Source organism: Stigmatopora nigra, chromosome 11 (assembly GCF_051989575.1).
Source record: "Stigmatopora nigra isolate UIUO_SnigA chromosome 11, RoL_Snig_1.1, whole genome shotgun sequence".
Lineage (NCBI taxonomy): Eukaryota > Metazoa > Chordata > Actinopteri > Syngnathiformes > Syngnathidae > Stigmatopora > Stigmatopora nigra.
This window is the reverse complement of record NC_135518.1, coordinates 2,566,782-2,582,140: the sequence shown is the minus strand read 5'-3', so window position 1 is coordinate 2,582,140 and position 15,359 is coordinate 2,566,782. Positions and strand designations below refer to the sequence as shown.

General features: G+C 43.6%; 1 protein-coding gene across 1 annotated transcript in view; it reads right to left on the bottom strand.

Annotated features, from left to right (window-relative positions):
- Positions 1-2,875: 2,875 nt before the first annotated feature.
- trim45 (tripartite motif containing 45) overlaps positions 2,876-15,359 on the bottom strand; it is a 23,881-nt gene continuing 11,397 nt past the window's right edge. The window contains exons 6-8 of the mRNA XM_077728282.1: positions 9,894-10,008; positions 7,677-7,803; positions 2,876-3,541 (exon numbers count right to left, since the gene is read on the bottom strand). Of these exons, the coding sequence (XP_077584408.1) occupies positions 3,387-3,541; positions 7,677-7,803; positions 9,894-10,008 (397 nt within the window). The 3' untranslated portion in view covers positions 2,876-3,386. The remainder of the gene's footprint in view (positions 3,542-7,676; positions 7,804-9,893; positions 10,009-15,359) is intronic.

Sequence of the window (15,359 nt, the reverse complement as noted above, 5' to 3'; positions counted from 1 at the left end):
GGTTCTCCTTTCCCAGTTGACTCCGGGTCAGAGGTGGGGGACACCCTGAATCGGTGGCCAGTCGATCGCAGGAAATAATAAAATTGTCGTCAAAATATATATGAAACTGCAATCTTGTAGCGGCACGATGGAATATTGGTTAGAATATCCGTCCCATAGTTCCGCTATCAAGTGTTCATTCCTGGGCCATGGGGAAGCATGCATTTTTTCTGAGTGTACTGCAATTTTCTCATTCAGTGGAACCTCGACTTAAGAGTGGCCCCACATACGAGCAGTTTGAGATACAAGTACATTTTTTAGCAAGCATTTATCTTGAGATACAAGACAAATTTTGATATACGAGCAGACAGCGGGCGCGAGAGGCTGCTCAAAAGAACATCATGGGCACTGACTCTCTTCCCGCAACTCCCTCGTGTAATGTCTCTGTGGTGGCAAGTTCCTTGTGTAATATCTCTGCAAGTACTGGGTGGAGCGTTGCATGTTTTCAGTGGTTTTATTTCCTGTTAGTCAGTGCGAATGGCGTATATACAACTTCTCGTTGGCAAGTGGCCATGCGTTATCCTATTATAAGGACATTTGTGTGCATCATTTTGGGAATATTTCAAAGGGAATACAAAAGCGAACAACGCTCGATAGGTTCCTTTTAATTGCACGTGAAAGTCAGGATGGAGGCGGGACAAATAGAGCCAACCCCGCCGGGAGAAGAAAGGTCAAAATTTAAGACAAAATTAGACTTAAGTTTAATGTAAGGTTAGATTAAAATCAAAGTTCATTTAAATTTGTTTATGTTATGTTATGAGCACGTTGCCATGCAGTCAGCGTGGAGGCGGGGCAAAAGAAGCCAAGCCGGGGCAAAAGAAGAAGAGAGAAGAAAGGTATCAAAATTAAAAACAAAATTTAGTGTAAGGTTAGATTAAATTAATTTTGAGTGTGTCTACATCAGGGGCCCTGATTTGCGGCCCGCGTCTTAATATGAAAAATTAATGTCCGTGCGGCCCAGAAGATTGATATCAACACTGTGTTCGGAGCTGAACCACGGTGAGGTATACGGGTCTGGAAGGGAGGACATTGGCCGGGCTGTCCAGTGCCTCGCTCACTCACTCATTCATTCCTCCAATCAGCTGGGCTGAGGAGAAGCCGTGAAGCCGATCACTCCGCTCAGAGGGCTTCCGTAATCCAATACGATCGGAGAGCGAGGGTGCGCATGTGCCACAGACCCGCGCGACTGAAAGTTAAAAGTTCCCATTGAGCTGCAGTGCAACTCTGCACTCAAAGCCAAGTTCACAGAGGTGAGTGGTGAAGCAGACAAGCTTGGGCAATTTTTGAGAGAGTTGACCCCCAGCTTCCCTGAACTTTCTCGAATGTTCAAAAGGACCATGTGCCTTTTTGGGAGCACACACTTGTGTGAGAAACTCTTCTCCACCTTGAACCTCAATAAGTCCAAGTATAGGTCCAGACTTACTGATGAGCATCTTCAAGCTCTATTGAGGGTCTCCACTGCTTCCTCCCTCAAGCCAAATGTGACTCAGCTATGTGAGAAGAAGCGCTGCCAAGTCTCTAGCAGCAAGAAGTAGGCAAGAGAAGCTGTGTCCAGAATATTTCTTGTTCAATGTTCCATTCAAGTTCAGAAAGTTCAAATTTAAAGAGCTGTTAATTCAGAAATTTGAAACGGAATAAAAATAATTAGTTTTCCCTACTTAGCCAGCCACTGTATATCTACTGTATGCTCATTATTATTATTTTTGTATTACTGATTGATTGATTTTTTATTCATCTTTAAGTTAATTTATTTAATTCATTATTTTTTTGTTTAAAAATAAAGATATTTGATAACGTTGGAATGTTTTATCAGCGCTTTTCTTGTGGAAATCCTGATGCGGGCAGCCCAGTCTCAACCAGACTCTGCCTCTAGCAGCCTCCAGGTAAATTGAGTTTGAGACCCCTGGTCTACATCATAATTCAAATTCATTAAAATTAGTTTGTTATGTTACAAGCATGTTGCCATGCAAAAAAGAACCCCCCTGCAAAATCTGTATAATTTTAGTACTATTAAACATATTTTAGTCATATTAAACCACTAGTTATTAGTTACATTGTTAATAGATGGCGAATTAAAACAAATAAAATTGTTTTTCCAGTCTAATATCCTGTTTTGGGTGTTTTTTCCGAGGGTCGAACAAATTAATTTGTTTTTAGTTAATTTCTATGGGAAACCTTCGTTTGAGTTCCGAGAATATTGACATACGAGCTCAGTCCTGGAACGCATTAAGTTCGTTTCTCAAGGTACCACTGTATGTCCCAAAATCAGGATAAGTTGATTGGTCACTCCAAATCAAACCCTCTATCTCAGTGTGAATGTTTGTTCCATTCCTTGTGAAATAAGTGTCTCGGAAAATAAATTAATTGAAAGTATGACAACAACTGTACAATGGAATACATTCTGTAATTATTTCTGCAATTAAATAATAGAGTACGGTATTTACTCGCAAATAAGTCGCTTTTGTCAGACAAAAAATAGTTGACTGAATCGAGGTATGGCTTATATGCGCATAAAAAAATGACCTCCAAAAAACAGCTATTTGACGTCGCCGTGACACGATGACGTCACTACAAAACGGCACCCGCGCGTCGTGGCGCCACGGCGCAAGTGAGTGCCGACAGTCATTTATTCCAAATCAGAGAAAATATAAACAGATGAAACGCTAAACTAAATTTATTTTGAAGTCTATGAATAAAATTCAGGAAAAAAATGCAAAACATTCTTGTCACTGCTCGCTCGTGGCACGGCCATCTTAGTGAGGTCGGGCGCAGTCGTCTTAATTTTTTTTTGCCAGACAGGGAGCCCTGATTTTCAAAAGAGACAAAATTGCACCTTGATTTTTTTTCATTTTATTTCTTGTTCAAAAGTATTGAAGTAATACGAACCATTGAAATAATTGAGATATTTTGACATTATACACAATATGGCTTCCACAACATCTTAAACTTCTGGTCGGAAAATTTTAATTTCTGTAAACTAGATCTGTTGGAACAAAAACCTTCATCCACAGCGGCTCTCGAGGACCGGTTTACCAACCCCAGTTTTAAATTCCAGGCCCTCTATAATATGCCTTCAGTCAGCATGTGACAAATTTATAGGAATTTACTAAAACATACATATTAACCTGTCACTAATATTCTTCTTAGAGTAATTGTAATGTTTCATTGAAATTTGCACAAAAATGTGTCTGTTAGCTGTATTATTTTAGGAATAAAATAGAATAAAGGCACTTAAAGTCAAAGCCAGCGAATGTTTCAAAGCACATTGAGATGACTTACTGGCAACTCAATCAGACAGACATCTTTCCTGTCTTAGGACCGCCAATCATCGACCACATTATCCAACCTCAGAGCTCAACGGTGCGTAAGTGTTTACCCGCAGAGATGGCTTTCATCACATTGGCAGGTAAACACTCAGACTTCTCCGTGGTACTGCCACAACACGACCAGTGTGGCTTTCCAGGATGACCCCTGTGGCTGTGTCCACACCCTTGAAATCCTCCTGGACACACAAACATCAAATCATCAGGTCTATGATTCCTCTGTTGAAGCTAAAACATTGGCTACATTTACATAGACACTTTATTGGAGAATAAAAACCTGATGGGACTGAAAATGCTTCATGTACACACTGCATTCGGAATATTTTAACCTGAGCCAGTTCATAAAGGATTCTATTCCAAACAAGAGGCATATTCAATAAATCAATTAATAATCGATCAAAAATTGGGCATTTAAAAAAAAAAAAAATTGGAATAAATTGCCATATAAGTGGTATCTTTTGCATTCTTATTCCATACCCCGTATTCTCGAAAGGCAGTGGCGGTCCCTGCATTTTCTAGCAGTGCCTTCACAGCGAATCAATCCAACCCTCAAAACCCATTTTATGGCTATAAAACCTCTAATGCAGCTACAGCTGCGACACAAAAAAAAAATCACCAATAATAACCTCCTACAATTGAAATATTATTTAGGAATATAACCATATTTTACTCACCAAAAATCCCTTTTAACTACACAATATCCATCCTCCTTTTCTATCGCCATCGAAACTAATGCTGAAAGTCGAGCCTATCCTGTCGTATTTCTAGCATATGTTTTTATTCAATTTAGTGCTGAAAATGTTCGTTCCTGGTTGCAACCTGCTTGCTTGTTTTGGATGCGTCTGACCTTTCTTAATGTCCAGCTTTTTTTCTTGAAAAGTCAGTCTGGAAAATGGCTTTGCCAGCAAATCTGCATTCAAATCCATTTGTTTTCCTCCGTTGGCCATTGTGGGTTGAGCTTGCGAGCTTTAGCTGGCTCACTCTGGCTAGTCAATCATACTTTGTGAAAGTGATGACGTATCCCTACGTCTGCGAGAAGGCAATGACGTATCCCTACGTCTGCAAGAAGGCAATGACGTATCCCTATGCCTGCGACAAGGCATTGTTGTGTTGCCAACTTGAAAACTGATTGGTTAAAGCAACAGTCTTATCAACCCTTGTTTAATGCAGCAGAGCCTGCAGAACTGATTGTGAAGGTCTTGAGGCACATTTCTGACCCTGGCATCAAATAATGGCTGAAATGTGAAAAGTATTTATCTCCAAAATATAATATATGATTCAGATATTTCTGAGGCCAGCAGAGAAGGGCTTGAAGGCCCTGACGGCACGCTACTGTCAAAAGGGTTGTGGGGGTTGCTGGAGCGAAAGGCAGACTATACCCTAAGCTGGTCGCCAGACAGCCATGGGGCACACAGAGAGACAAACGACCAAACGCACTCACATCATACCGCCACCAGCGGGAATCAAGCTCGCAACAAAGTCAGGCTAGTAAACCTCTTCTTCACGAGGTGACTTCTAGTGTTATCTTTACTTAAGAAATGAATTGGTTCCAGAAATGCTTTCTTATCGCGCTCGACCGTTATGGGATTTATAAAGGCCGATTGTCGATATCTAAAGCTAATTAAATAATGGATTCAGTTCATTCATTCATTTTCAAAACCGCTTATCCTCACAAAGGTCGCGGCGCGACCATAACAGAACGATCCGACCATAATGGTCCCAGAAGGAAGCCAGCCACGCTTGCCCCGACGCTCTCGTCGACGCCAGCCACCTTTCTCGAAGCCTCCGACCACATGGATTCAGCCAGAAGCTCCCCAAAATCTTTTAGGGAGTTTATAATGGACACGCCGTGTTGTGAGCACCTCAGAGACGTTCTGGCAGCGGAGGAATCCCGACGAGGTAATTCTGTGCCTCCATCCACCTTTAAACCCACCCTTCACTCAGCCCGTCGCACTGGGCTGCCAGCACAGTTAAGTCATAATACCCAAGTTCCGACAGGCCCATTTCATTGCCCGAGTTATCTGAATTCAAACTCTAGCGAGTCTTTTCCTCAATGGAGGGAGAATCTCCAGCCTCCATCGGCCCCGTTGGAATGCCGTTCATGTCGGTTGGGACTTTGAACCTTCTGAGGGTGAGGACAACCGGGAGCTAATTGATTTGTATGCTGGAGATTCGGGCTCGTACAGTGATTTTCTTAGCTGATTCGGACTCCGATACACTCATCTGATTACTCCGACCTGGATGACCCCGACCAGGATTTGCCGTTTCGGCTGGCCATCTACAGTAGACCACCACGTGGCGGCTGGCAGGGAGGCTAAGGGAGGAGTTTCGAATGCCGCCCGACTTGTCTTTGTGCGCAGCAAAGTCTTTCACCGTGTCGGCGGGCCATCTACAATGGGCCAGCACGTGGCGGCCGGTGTGCTGTGCCGTCCTCCCGGAGGAAGCGGCGAGCAGCGGGCCGCAGGGAGAAGCGGAAGGAGCGCCTGGACGCTCGAGCCCCTCGCTCGACTTCGCCCATCCAGGCACCTCGGCCGACCACACAGTTACAAGCTTCCCAAATTCCTGTGCCGAAGTCATGCAAAATACTGCCTTTGCCAGCTGGGCTGCCAGTCGCACCCATGCTGAAGTCATGAACCAAGCTTCCGATGCCGGCTGGCCCGCTTAGTTCCTGCCCGCCAAGTTCCTGCCCGCCTAGTTCCTGCCCGCCTAGTTCCTGCCCGCCTAGTTCCTGCCCGCCTAGTTCCTGCCCGCATAGTTTCTGCCCGCATAGTTTCTGCCCGCCCAGCTCCTGCCCGCCCAGCTCCTGCCCCTTGACGAGGGGGTTCAGCCGTTGTGACGTGCCAGGGCCTCTGGACAAAAGGGTTGGCGGCGGCTTGAGCGACTCTCCAGCGCCGCTGGACGAGGGGGTGGCGGCGGCGAGAGCGACTTTCCGGCCCTCCCGGCCGAGGGCCCCCCCGACCAGCCAGGGTGAGGTGTCCGACGACCGTTCTAAAATTCTGGTTTCTGTCAAGAGCAGGGGGCTTGGCCAGCACTTAAAGGACATGCGGGGAGGCCCGCGGGACCGGCTACTCTCACTCCTCTCTCAATGCCAATATGGACGCCCGCCGGACAGGCTTCTCCTACACCTCGTCTCAAGCCGGCGCAGACGCTCGCTGGATCGGCCTCGCCTACGCCTCGTCTCGGCGTGGACGCCCGCCAGATCGGCCACCCTGATGCCTCGTTACATGCTGGCGCGGAGGCCCGCCAGAACGGCCACTCCCATGCCTCGTCATTGGCCGGCGCGGACGTCCGCCGAACCGACCAATTTCTCGCCTCGTCTCTGTCCGGCACAGACGCCCGCCGGACCGGCCACGCCTCTTCACCGGCCAGTGCGGACGCCCGCCGGAGCGACCAATGCCAATTGTCAGAAAAAAAACACATTGAAATACAGCCGAGTTATGGCTGTTTGAAACAATCAATCGCCCGCCACAGGTATTGAGCCACGCTCACCTACAAAACCAAGACAAATCTAACACTTTCATATCAAAGATCTGAATGGTTAAACATGGGCTATGGGAGTGTATGACAATGTATTGAGTTTGGCCCGTTGGCCCAGTTATCAATCAATCTATGTCTGATATTGCAAGGCAATAACTCACCTACCATTGCTACAATATGAAGCAGAAAAAAACATTAAAAGCGACGACTCATTGACATGGTCTCTGTAATTTCAAAAGAGACGTAGTCACTGAACAAAAAGATAGAGATGTTACTTCTTTGGATGGAGGTGGAAGAAATTGCAAGACATACAGTGACAGTCAAAAATTCCTGAAAAAACAGCTACCTAATGCTAAGTTGTTTTGAATTCATAATTTGGAGTTGTATAGATGCGTGTTTATGTACGTGTACTTTTTTTTGCTGACTAACGTTAGCTTCCTCCTTACATTTATGTATTTGCATGAATAGAAAATGTTATTGCATGGTTGTTATTCATATTAATACATTAATACATTTTCCTTATCATTCTTTGTCTTTGTGTGTTTTCACATCTTTAATAAAAAATTGGGACAATGATCATTTTTAAAGTGTTTAGAGATTCTGTCAGACATATCGAGTCCACCCTTCTGGTAATTGCTAAAAGGGAGAGCCATACTATGTATATATGTCATAATTTATTCTGCACATTATTCATTTATATTGAAGCTTTTTTTATCGTTTACAACTTCAACTGGATCCAAACACCATTTTGTTGGTTTTTGTTTTATAAGTCATTTGTGTTGCTAAAAGTATGTAGATGGTGTTGACAGAGAAAATATGAGCAATAACGCCTTGTACCCGGCATTGTTCCTGGACAGCCACAGCGAGCCTCCTTGGCTCCTCCACTGGAACAGAAGGAGCAGCAATGGAAAATTCCAGTATGAATCCTCAGCTTCTTCTTCACATTCAAAACAAATGGAGAACCCTACAGAACAGGATGCAATGCTGAGGATTGTTATAGTATTCGGTTGGTGACCTCCATCTTAAAAAAAAAAACCAATATATTTGTTTCCGAGTTTTTACAGAAGTTAAATTTGTATTTTTACATTTTACCTCAGTGATATTTCTACTCACGGAAATAATCGGTTCGAGAGCTGGTTTCGTAACTTGTTGTCCATATTCTACCGTATTTTCACACCTATTTGGCGCACTTAAGTCTAAAATTTTCCTAAAACGGACGGGGTGCCCAATCAGTCGGTCCACCTTGGTTATGCACTAAATTAACATTTTTGTATGACCCTGACCACTTGACTAACTGGTTTCATTTCTTGCCGACGCTACTTATTGCAATCAACCCAGAGGAAGTTCACACTAAAAACAGCCTCCCCGCATATTCCAAGCATTACGCTAAGTCCATTCAAAACAGGCCTGACGTCAATGACAAATTAATGCAGGTGTGAACACTTGGAAACTGGACTGAAGAAAATGGGTCAAACACGATATAACAGCGAGGAGAAACAGCTTTGCGAACGGAGTGATGAATGTCGGATAGCAAACTTAGTAGTTACATACAAAGACGAGCAGGCAGCATCACACAAGATGATTTGGAATTAATAACTTTATTCATCCCGTATTCGGGAAATTTCGTTGTCATAGTAGTAAGAGGTCCATTTGGAATGGATTGTCGACGCCTGGGCCAAAGTGCCGGCGTGAACTGTAGTTTGAGCTTTCGTCAAAGCTGGAACCGCCATTACGAAACACCACGCAGACAACTCTGACCCTGACAATGTTATGGAACCCAGCATTGTTGGCGAACTCGCCCACTTGACCAAACTCTTTATGTCGGATACAGAATGAGGACTTTGACAGACTTGTAGATGCTTGAATGCTTTGACTTATGTTATTGCGACGACGCAAAGTCAATAATACCAAATCAAACAACTTTGCTCCTGTTCCGTTTTTTAAAACATAAGCTAGCATGCGTCCTAACGTGTCTGTCATGCTAGCACAAGCATTGCAGTGCGTCCTTTGAAATGAAGCGCCTTTTCTATTGTCAAAAAACAGAACACAATAACGTCCAATAGGTGTGAAAATACGGTACATTGAATTAGCATTGTTAATTCCAAGATCTTTAATACTACCCCTGAATTCCTTTCAATTTTGTATGCAATGTGTGCAAATGGATACATGTTGGGAAAAAGAACAAAAATATTTCCTAGTGGATAAAACTGAATAAAAAATGCAAAGATATTTTTCATCTGCTTTAATTGAACGGCACCTCTAAGTGAACGGCACTAAGGGGGAACATTTGAAAAATAGAACGGCATGCTGTTGAAATAGAGGTTTTACGGTATGTACACACGCATGTTAAAACACAACTTAAAAGTATGTTACGCTCACTCAGAAAAACTAACAACTACGAGAAGAAAAAAGGCAGAAGGCACACGAATTAGGAATTCACAGCTGATTAGCCATGGTATCGGAGAAAAAAAAAGTGCCCAAATGGGGCTATTTCTCTCTTCCGCCTACGTAGTGCACTGTTTCCTGTTTTTGTGCTGCAGCACACTCTTTGTATTGCAATAATATCAAAGCACACCTCCAGCTGAAACTCTGTATCCTATATGCAGTAACCGAACGCCTTTTCCACTCAATCTAGCAAGATAATTGGCTTAGAGATGTGACACTGTTGCCTCGCACATTCCCGCAGGGAGGAAGAAAATGCACGGGTCGTTTTGACATGTTTTGGTCATGCCCTCCACAATATTTTCTATTTCTCATGTGGCCCCCTAGAAAAGAATAATAATTGCCCATCCCTACATCAACTTAAAAAACGAAAACAGCCGCAACAAACAACTAAATAGAGGAAGTAGACCCGTGCCCTGAAAGGAAATATTGCAACTATTTTGACTTCCATGAGAGGGACACATACTAACAAGTCATTCACTGTGTCTTTATATTATTTTTAATTCAATGTCACTAAAGCCTATATTTCTGACGAGAAATGTATCTTGATACTTTTTGTCTACATGGGGTACATTTGTATAGAAGCTATAGCCAGATGGAATCATGCTGTACCTTCACATGTTGAGCTTTGACACAAACCCACACTGAATACATCCCTGCCTCATTCGGTGTATAGGAGACTTTGTAGGAGCCGTCATTGTTGTCCACCACTGTGCTTTCCACCACGCTGAAAGAAAAGAAAACAATTCATAGATTAAAAAGGGGATCCGTGCAATGCAAAATGACGGCAAAAGAATCAAAAGCACAAAAACATTTATTATTTATTAATATTATCACAGGCAGCCCAGCGGATGAGTAGCTCGCACATCGGCCTCAGAGTTCTGGGACCCTGGGTTCAAACCCAGGTCGGTCCTCCTGTGTGAAGTGTGCACGCAACCCCGGGTTTGAGTGGGTTTTCTCCAGGTACTCTGTTTTTCTCCCACATTCCAAAAACATACATAGTAGGCTGGTTGCACATTAAATTTAACCTAGGTATAAGTGTGAGCGTGGATAGTTGTAAAAGTACTTTTTTCTGTTAAATCATCATTTACAGCTCTTATGTCGCAGAAGCATACATCTTGTTTCATTGATAACAAAAGTGACATTTACAGAGAAAATATTTTTCAATCTTTAGTTGTAAGGGAATGAGAAGATTTCCCATCCAGGGTCAAATGCTACAGTACCAGGTGAACTTCATCAAAATTCCAATGAGTCCTTTCTAAAGATTATGCATTTATTGTACTTTAGGTTTCAAGGGCAGCTCCTTCTTCCTGCTTCAACAATACAAACAATTGTTGAAAGATCCCTAAGCTTGGAAAAGAGTAGATCATAAGTAAACTACATTGACTTTTAAAAAGGATGTTTCTTGAAGAATGATGTGTCTCAAATCTGATATTATAGCAACGATTCAGACTCATTCACTATTAGTGTATGGAGATCAATGAAATTTACAAATTCAAGAGCAGACATTTATAAAGATGGTAAAATATAGAGGGCCTAAAATACACAGTGGGGCAAATAAGTATTCAGTCAACCACCAATTGTGCAAGTTCTCCAACTTGAAAATATTAGAAAGGCCTGTAATTGTCAACATGGGTAAACCTCAATCATGAGAGACAGAGGTGGGGGAAAAACCTGAAAATCACATTGTTTGATTTTTAAAGTTTTTTTTTCTAAATTAGAGTGGAGAATAAGTATTTGGTCACCTACAGACAAGCAAGATTTCTTGCTGTCAACGAGGCCTAACTTCTAACGAGGTCTTCACTCGATACCTGTAGTAATAGCATCTGTTTTAACTCATTATTGGTATAAAAGACACCTGTACACAACGTCAGTCTCTCATACTACAAACTCCACTATGGCCAAGACCAAAGAGCTGTCGAAGGATACCAGAGACAAAATCGAAGACATACAAGACCACTGATCATCTCCCTCGATCTGAGGCAATGTTCCCTCTAATTTTTGTTTGTCTGGGCAGAAGGACAACCTCCCTGAGCACACCGAGTACCAGTGTGAGCAACATCATCATTGCTCGCTATGGGCACACACCAGTATCACACCTGCCATGAGCAGGTGCATGTCTACTAAACAAAGATGATTTAGTAATAATAAAATGTAATGATTAATATCTATGAATGGGCGGCCCGGGGGTTGAGTGGTTCACGTGTCGGCGTCACAGCTCTGGGGTCCTGGGTTCAAATCCACGCCGGTCCACCTGTGTTGAATTTGCAAATTCTCTCTGGGCCTGCGTGTATTTTCTCAGAGTACTCTGTTTTCCTCTCACATGCCAAACAGATTTATTGTACGCTGATTGGACACTATAAAATTGCCCCTAGGTATGGGTCTGAGTGTGCATGGTTGTCCGTTTCCTTGTGCCCTGCAATCGGCTGGCCACACCGATACAGGGTGTTGTCCCCCGCTCCTGGCCCAAAGTCAGCAGGGATAGGCTCCAGTAGCCTCCGCGAGTGATAAAGTGGATAAAGCGGTTGAGAAAATGGGATATGACCGACAGATAGCTAGTAACAAAGTCTCGTATCTCAAGATAAAAATTTGCTCAAAATTGTACTCGTATCACAGATTGCTCGTATGTCAGGGCACTCGTATGTCGAGGTACCACTGTACAGTCATACTTGTACAGTGTACAGTACACTGTACAGTCATGCCCAAACATACGAGCAATTTGAGATACGAGTAAAATTTGAGCAAATATTTATCTCTTGATATGAAACATTTTTTGATATACGAGCATATAGTGGACGTGAAAGGCTGCTCATAAGACCATCATAGGCACTGCCAGTCTGGTCGCAACTCCCTCGTGTAATCTCTCTACGAGCACTGGGTGGAGCGTTGCATTTTGTCAGGGTTTTCTTTTCTTGTTCGCTAATACGAGAGGAATATATACTACTTCTTGCTGGCAACTGGCCGTGCGTTATCGTATCATGAGGACATTTGTGTGCATCATTTTGAGAATATTTTGAAGGGAAGACAAAAGCAAACAACCCTCGATAGGTTGGATCTGAAAGTCCTGGTGGCGGCGGGGCAATTAGAGCCAACCCGGGAGAAGAAAGGAATATACATTTAAAACAAAATTAGAATTATGTTAAGTGTAAAGTTAGATTACATTTATTTTTGAGTGTCTGCATCGTAATCAAAGTTCATTTTAATTTTTTTTGTTATGTTCCGAATACGTTGCCGTGCAAAAAGTCTACCACCACCCCCACCCCCTCTCTCTGTCCATCCCTCTCAAATTTTAGTACTGCTAAACAAATTTTGGTAATATTAAACCTTTAGTTGTTACTCTGTTGATAGATGGTGAATTAGAATAGATAAGTGTTTTTTCCCAATCTGTTACGGCTGGAAGCCTGGACACGCTATGTGGGAGGTGTGTGCTTTCTTTTCTTTACAGGTATCTGCAGCTGTGGCTCCACCCCTGTGACAGAGCCCTGCCCAGGCCAACACAGCTGGGTCTAATTCCCCAATCATCCCCCCTCCAATCAAGATCCACTCCTGCCCTTATTTAAACCCTTTTCAAATGTCAGTTCCCCCCTTGTTGCTGAACTGCTGACTTGTAGGCTTGTGAGTATGTTACTCCATGTTATATTTTGTATGTGTTGTTAATGATTTTGGGTTGCATAGGGGGACTTGAGATAAGTTTAGACACCTTTGGGTATACATATAGTTTGTGCATTTAGACAGTTATTCCCCTCGTTTAAAGGGCCATTAGACGCACTAAAAGAGCAGATTGTTGGTGAAAAGCCCGCCTAAACTAATGTACTGCAATATGTCAGTCATTTTCGCGAGCGACTGCACAGAGTGTGGGAGATGGCTACAGCAAATCTCTCTTGTGCGCAGGAAGGAATGAAACTTCGATATGACAAAAAGGCAGTCAGGCGGCCTTTCCAGGCAGGCGATAAAGTGCTTGTTTTGTTGCCTGTACAAGGAGCCTCGCTACAGGCTCGATTCTCTGGTCCCTACTCAATAAGTAAAAAGTTGAGTGAGACCGACTACCTGTTAAACACTCCCGACCGCAGAAGACAGGCGAGAGTGTGTCACGTGAACATGATTAAGGAATATCATCCACGAGACGAAAGTGATAAAGAATTGCCGGTGGTGCGCAGTACGCTACCACCCGTATCTGTCGCTATTACAGCGCCAGTACGCACATGTGGCACAGAGTTGCAGGGAGACGAGGATGGTTTGACGGTGTGTGAGACTCAAACACAATCTCCCCGGCTATGCAACTCTGACATGTTACAAAACCTGTCCACGTTAATGCAGCATCTAAACAAACAGCAGGAGTCTGACGTGGTTCAGTTAATTTCAGAATTCCCAACTTTATTTGACGACGTTCTCACCCGTACTACTGTGTTGGAACATGATATTGATGTAGGCGGAGCACGTCCCATTAAACAGCATCCGTACAGAGTTAATATTAAAAAGAGGAAACTAAAGGAGGGAGAGGTTGCCTATCTGGCAGATAATGGTCTAGCTCACCCTAGTTCCAGTGCGTGGAGCCCTCCATGTTTACTAGTACCAAAGCCAGATTCTACTGTTCGATTTTGTACCGACTATAGACGAGTGAACAAAGTAACTGTTCCAGACTCATTTCCTATGCCAAGAATAGACTGTATTGATACCATAGGATCTGCCAAATATGTATCAAAAATTGACATGTTAAAAGGGTATTGGCAAGTTGGTCTTACGCCTAGCGCATCCGAAATCAGTGCTTTTGTGACCCCAGATGCATTCATGCAATATTCGGTAATGGCTTTCGGCATGCGTAATGCTCCAGCTACTTTCCAGAGGTTGGTCAGTCTGGTATTTGCAGGTGTTCAAAACTGTCTAGCTTATTTAGACAATGTGGTGGTTTACTCATCCACCTGGCCTGAACATATGGCTTCGCTGCAAACTGTCTTCCAACGATTGGCTGATGCCTCTCTCACTCTGAACTTGGCAAAATGTGAATTTGGAAAAGCCAAGGTTACATATTTGGGTAAGGTCGTGAGTGGTGGCGAGGTCCGCCCCTTAGAGGGAAAAGTGGCTGCTATCGAGGCGTTTCCTCCTCCTACAAACAGGCGAGAACTACGAAGATTTTTAGGCATGACTGGTTACTACCGGGGTTTCTGCCGAAATTTCTCGTCTATTGCTGCTCCCCTGACTGACCTGATAAGTCCCTCCGTGCCATTTGTATGGTCGACTGAGTGCCAGTCTGCATTCGAAAACTGTAAGGCTCTCCTTTGCAGTGCCCCAGTCCTCCGGGCTCCTGATTTTTCTTCACCGTTCTCTGTTGAAGTCGATGCGAGCGGTCTGGGTGCGGGCGCGGTATTGACCCAGCAAGACCCAGATGGTTTAGTCCACCCTGTTGCGTACTTCTCTAAGAAGTTTAATGATAGTCAAAAGCGGTATTCTACAATTGAACAGGAGACGCTTGCACTGCTATTAGCGCTCCAATTCTTTGATGTTTATGTAGGATCTACTTCAAATCCAGTCGTGGTGTACACCGACCACGATCCGTTAGTCTTTCTGGATAAAATGTCTAACCACAATCAGCGGTTGATGCGATGGGCGCTTGTCCTTCAAAATTATAATTTGAGTATTCATCACAAAAAAGGCTCAGAAAATGTTATGGCTGAAGCCCTGTCTCGGGTTTAGGAGAGTTTTATTAGGATTGTATTGGTTGATTGAGGCAGGTTGGTGGTTTAATTTCGTCAACAGGTTGACTCTTGAGGGGGGAGGTGTTACGGCTGGAAGCCTGGACACGCTATGTGGGAGGTGTGTGCTTTCTTTTCTTTACAGGTATCTGCAGCTGTGGCTCCACCCCTGTGACAGAGCCCTGCCCAGGCCAACACAGCTGGGTCTAATTCCCCAATCATCCCTCCTCCAATCAAGATCCACTCCTGCCCTTATTTAAACCCTTTTCAAATGTCAGTTCCCCCCTTGTTGCTGAACTGCTGACTTGTAGGCTTGTGAGTATGTTACTCCATGTTATATTTTGTATGTGTTAATGATTTTGGGTTGCATAGGGGGACTTGAGATAAG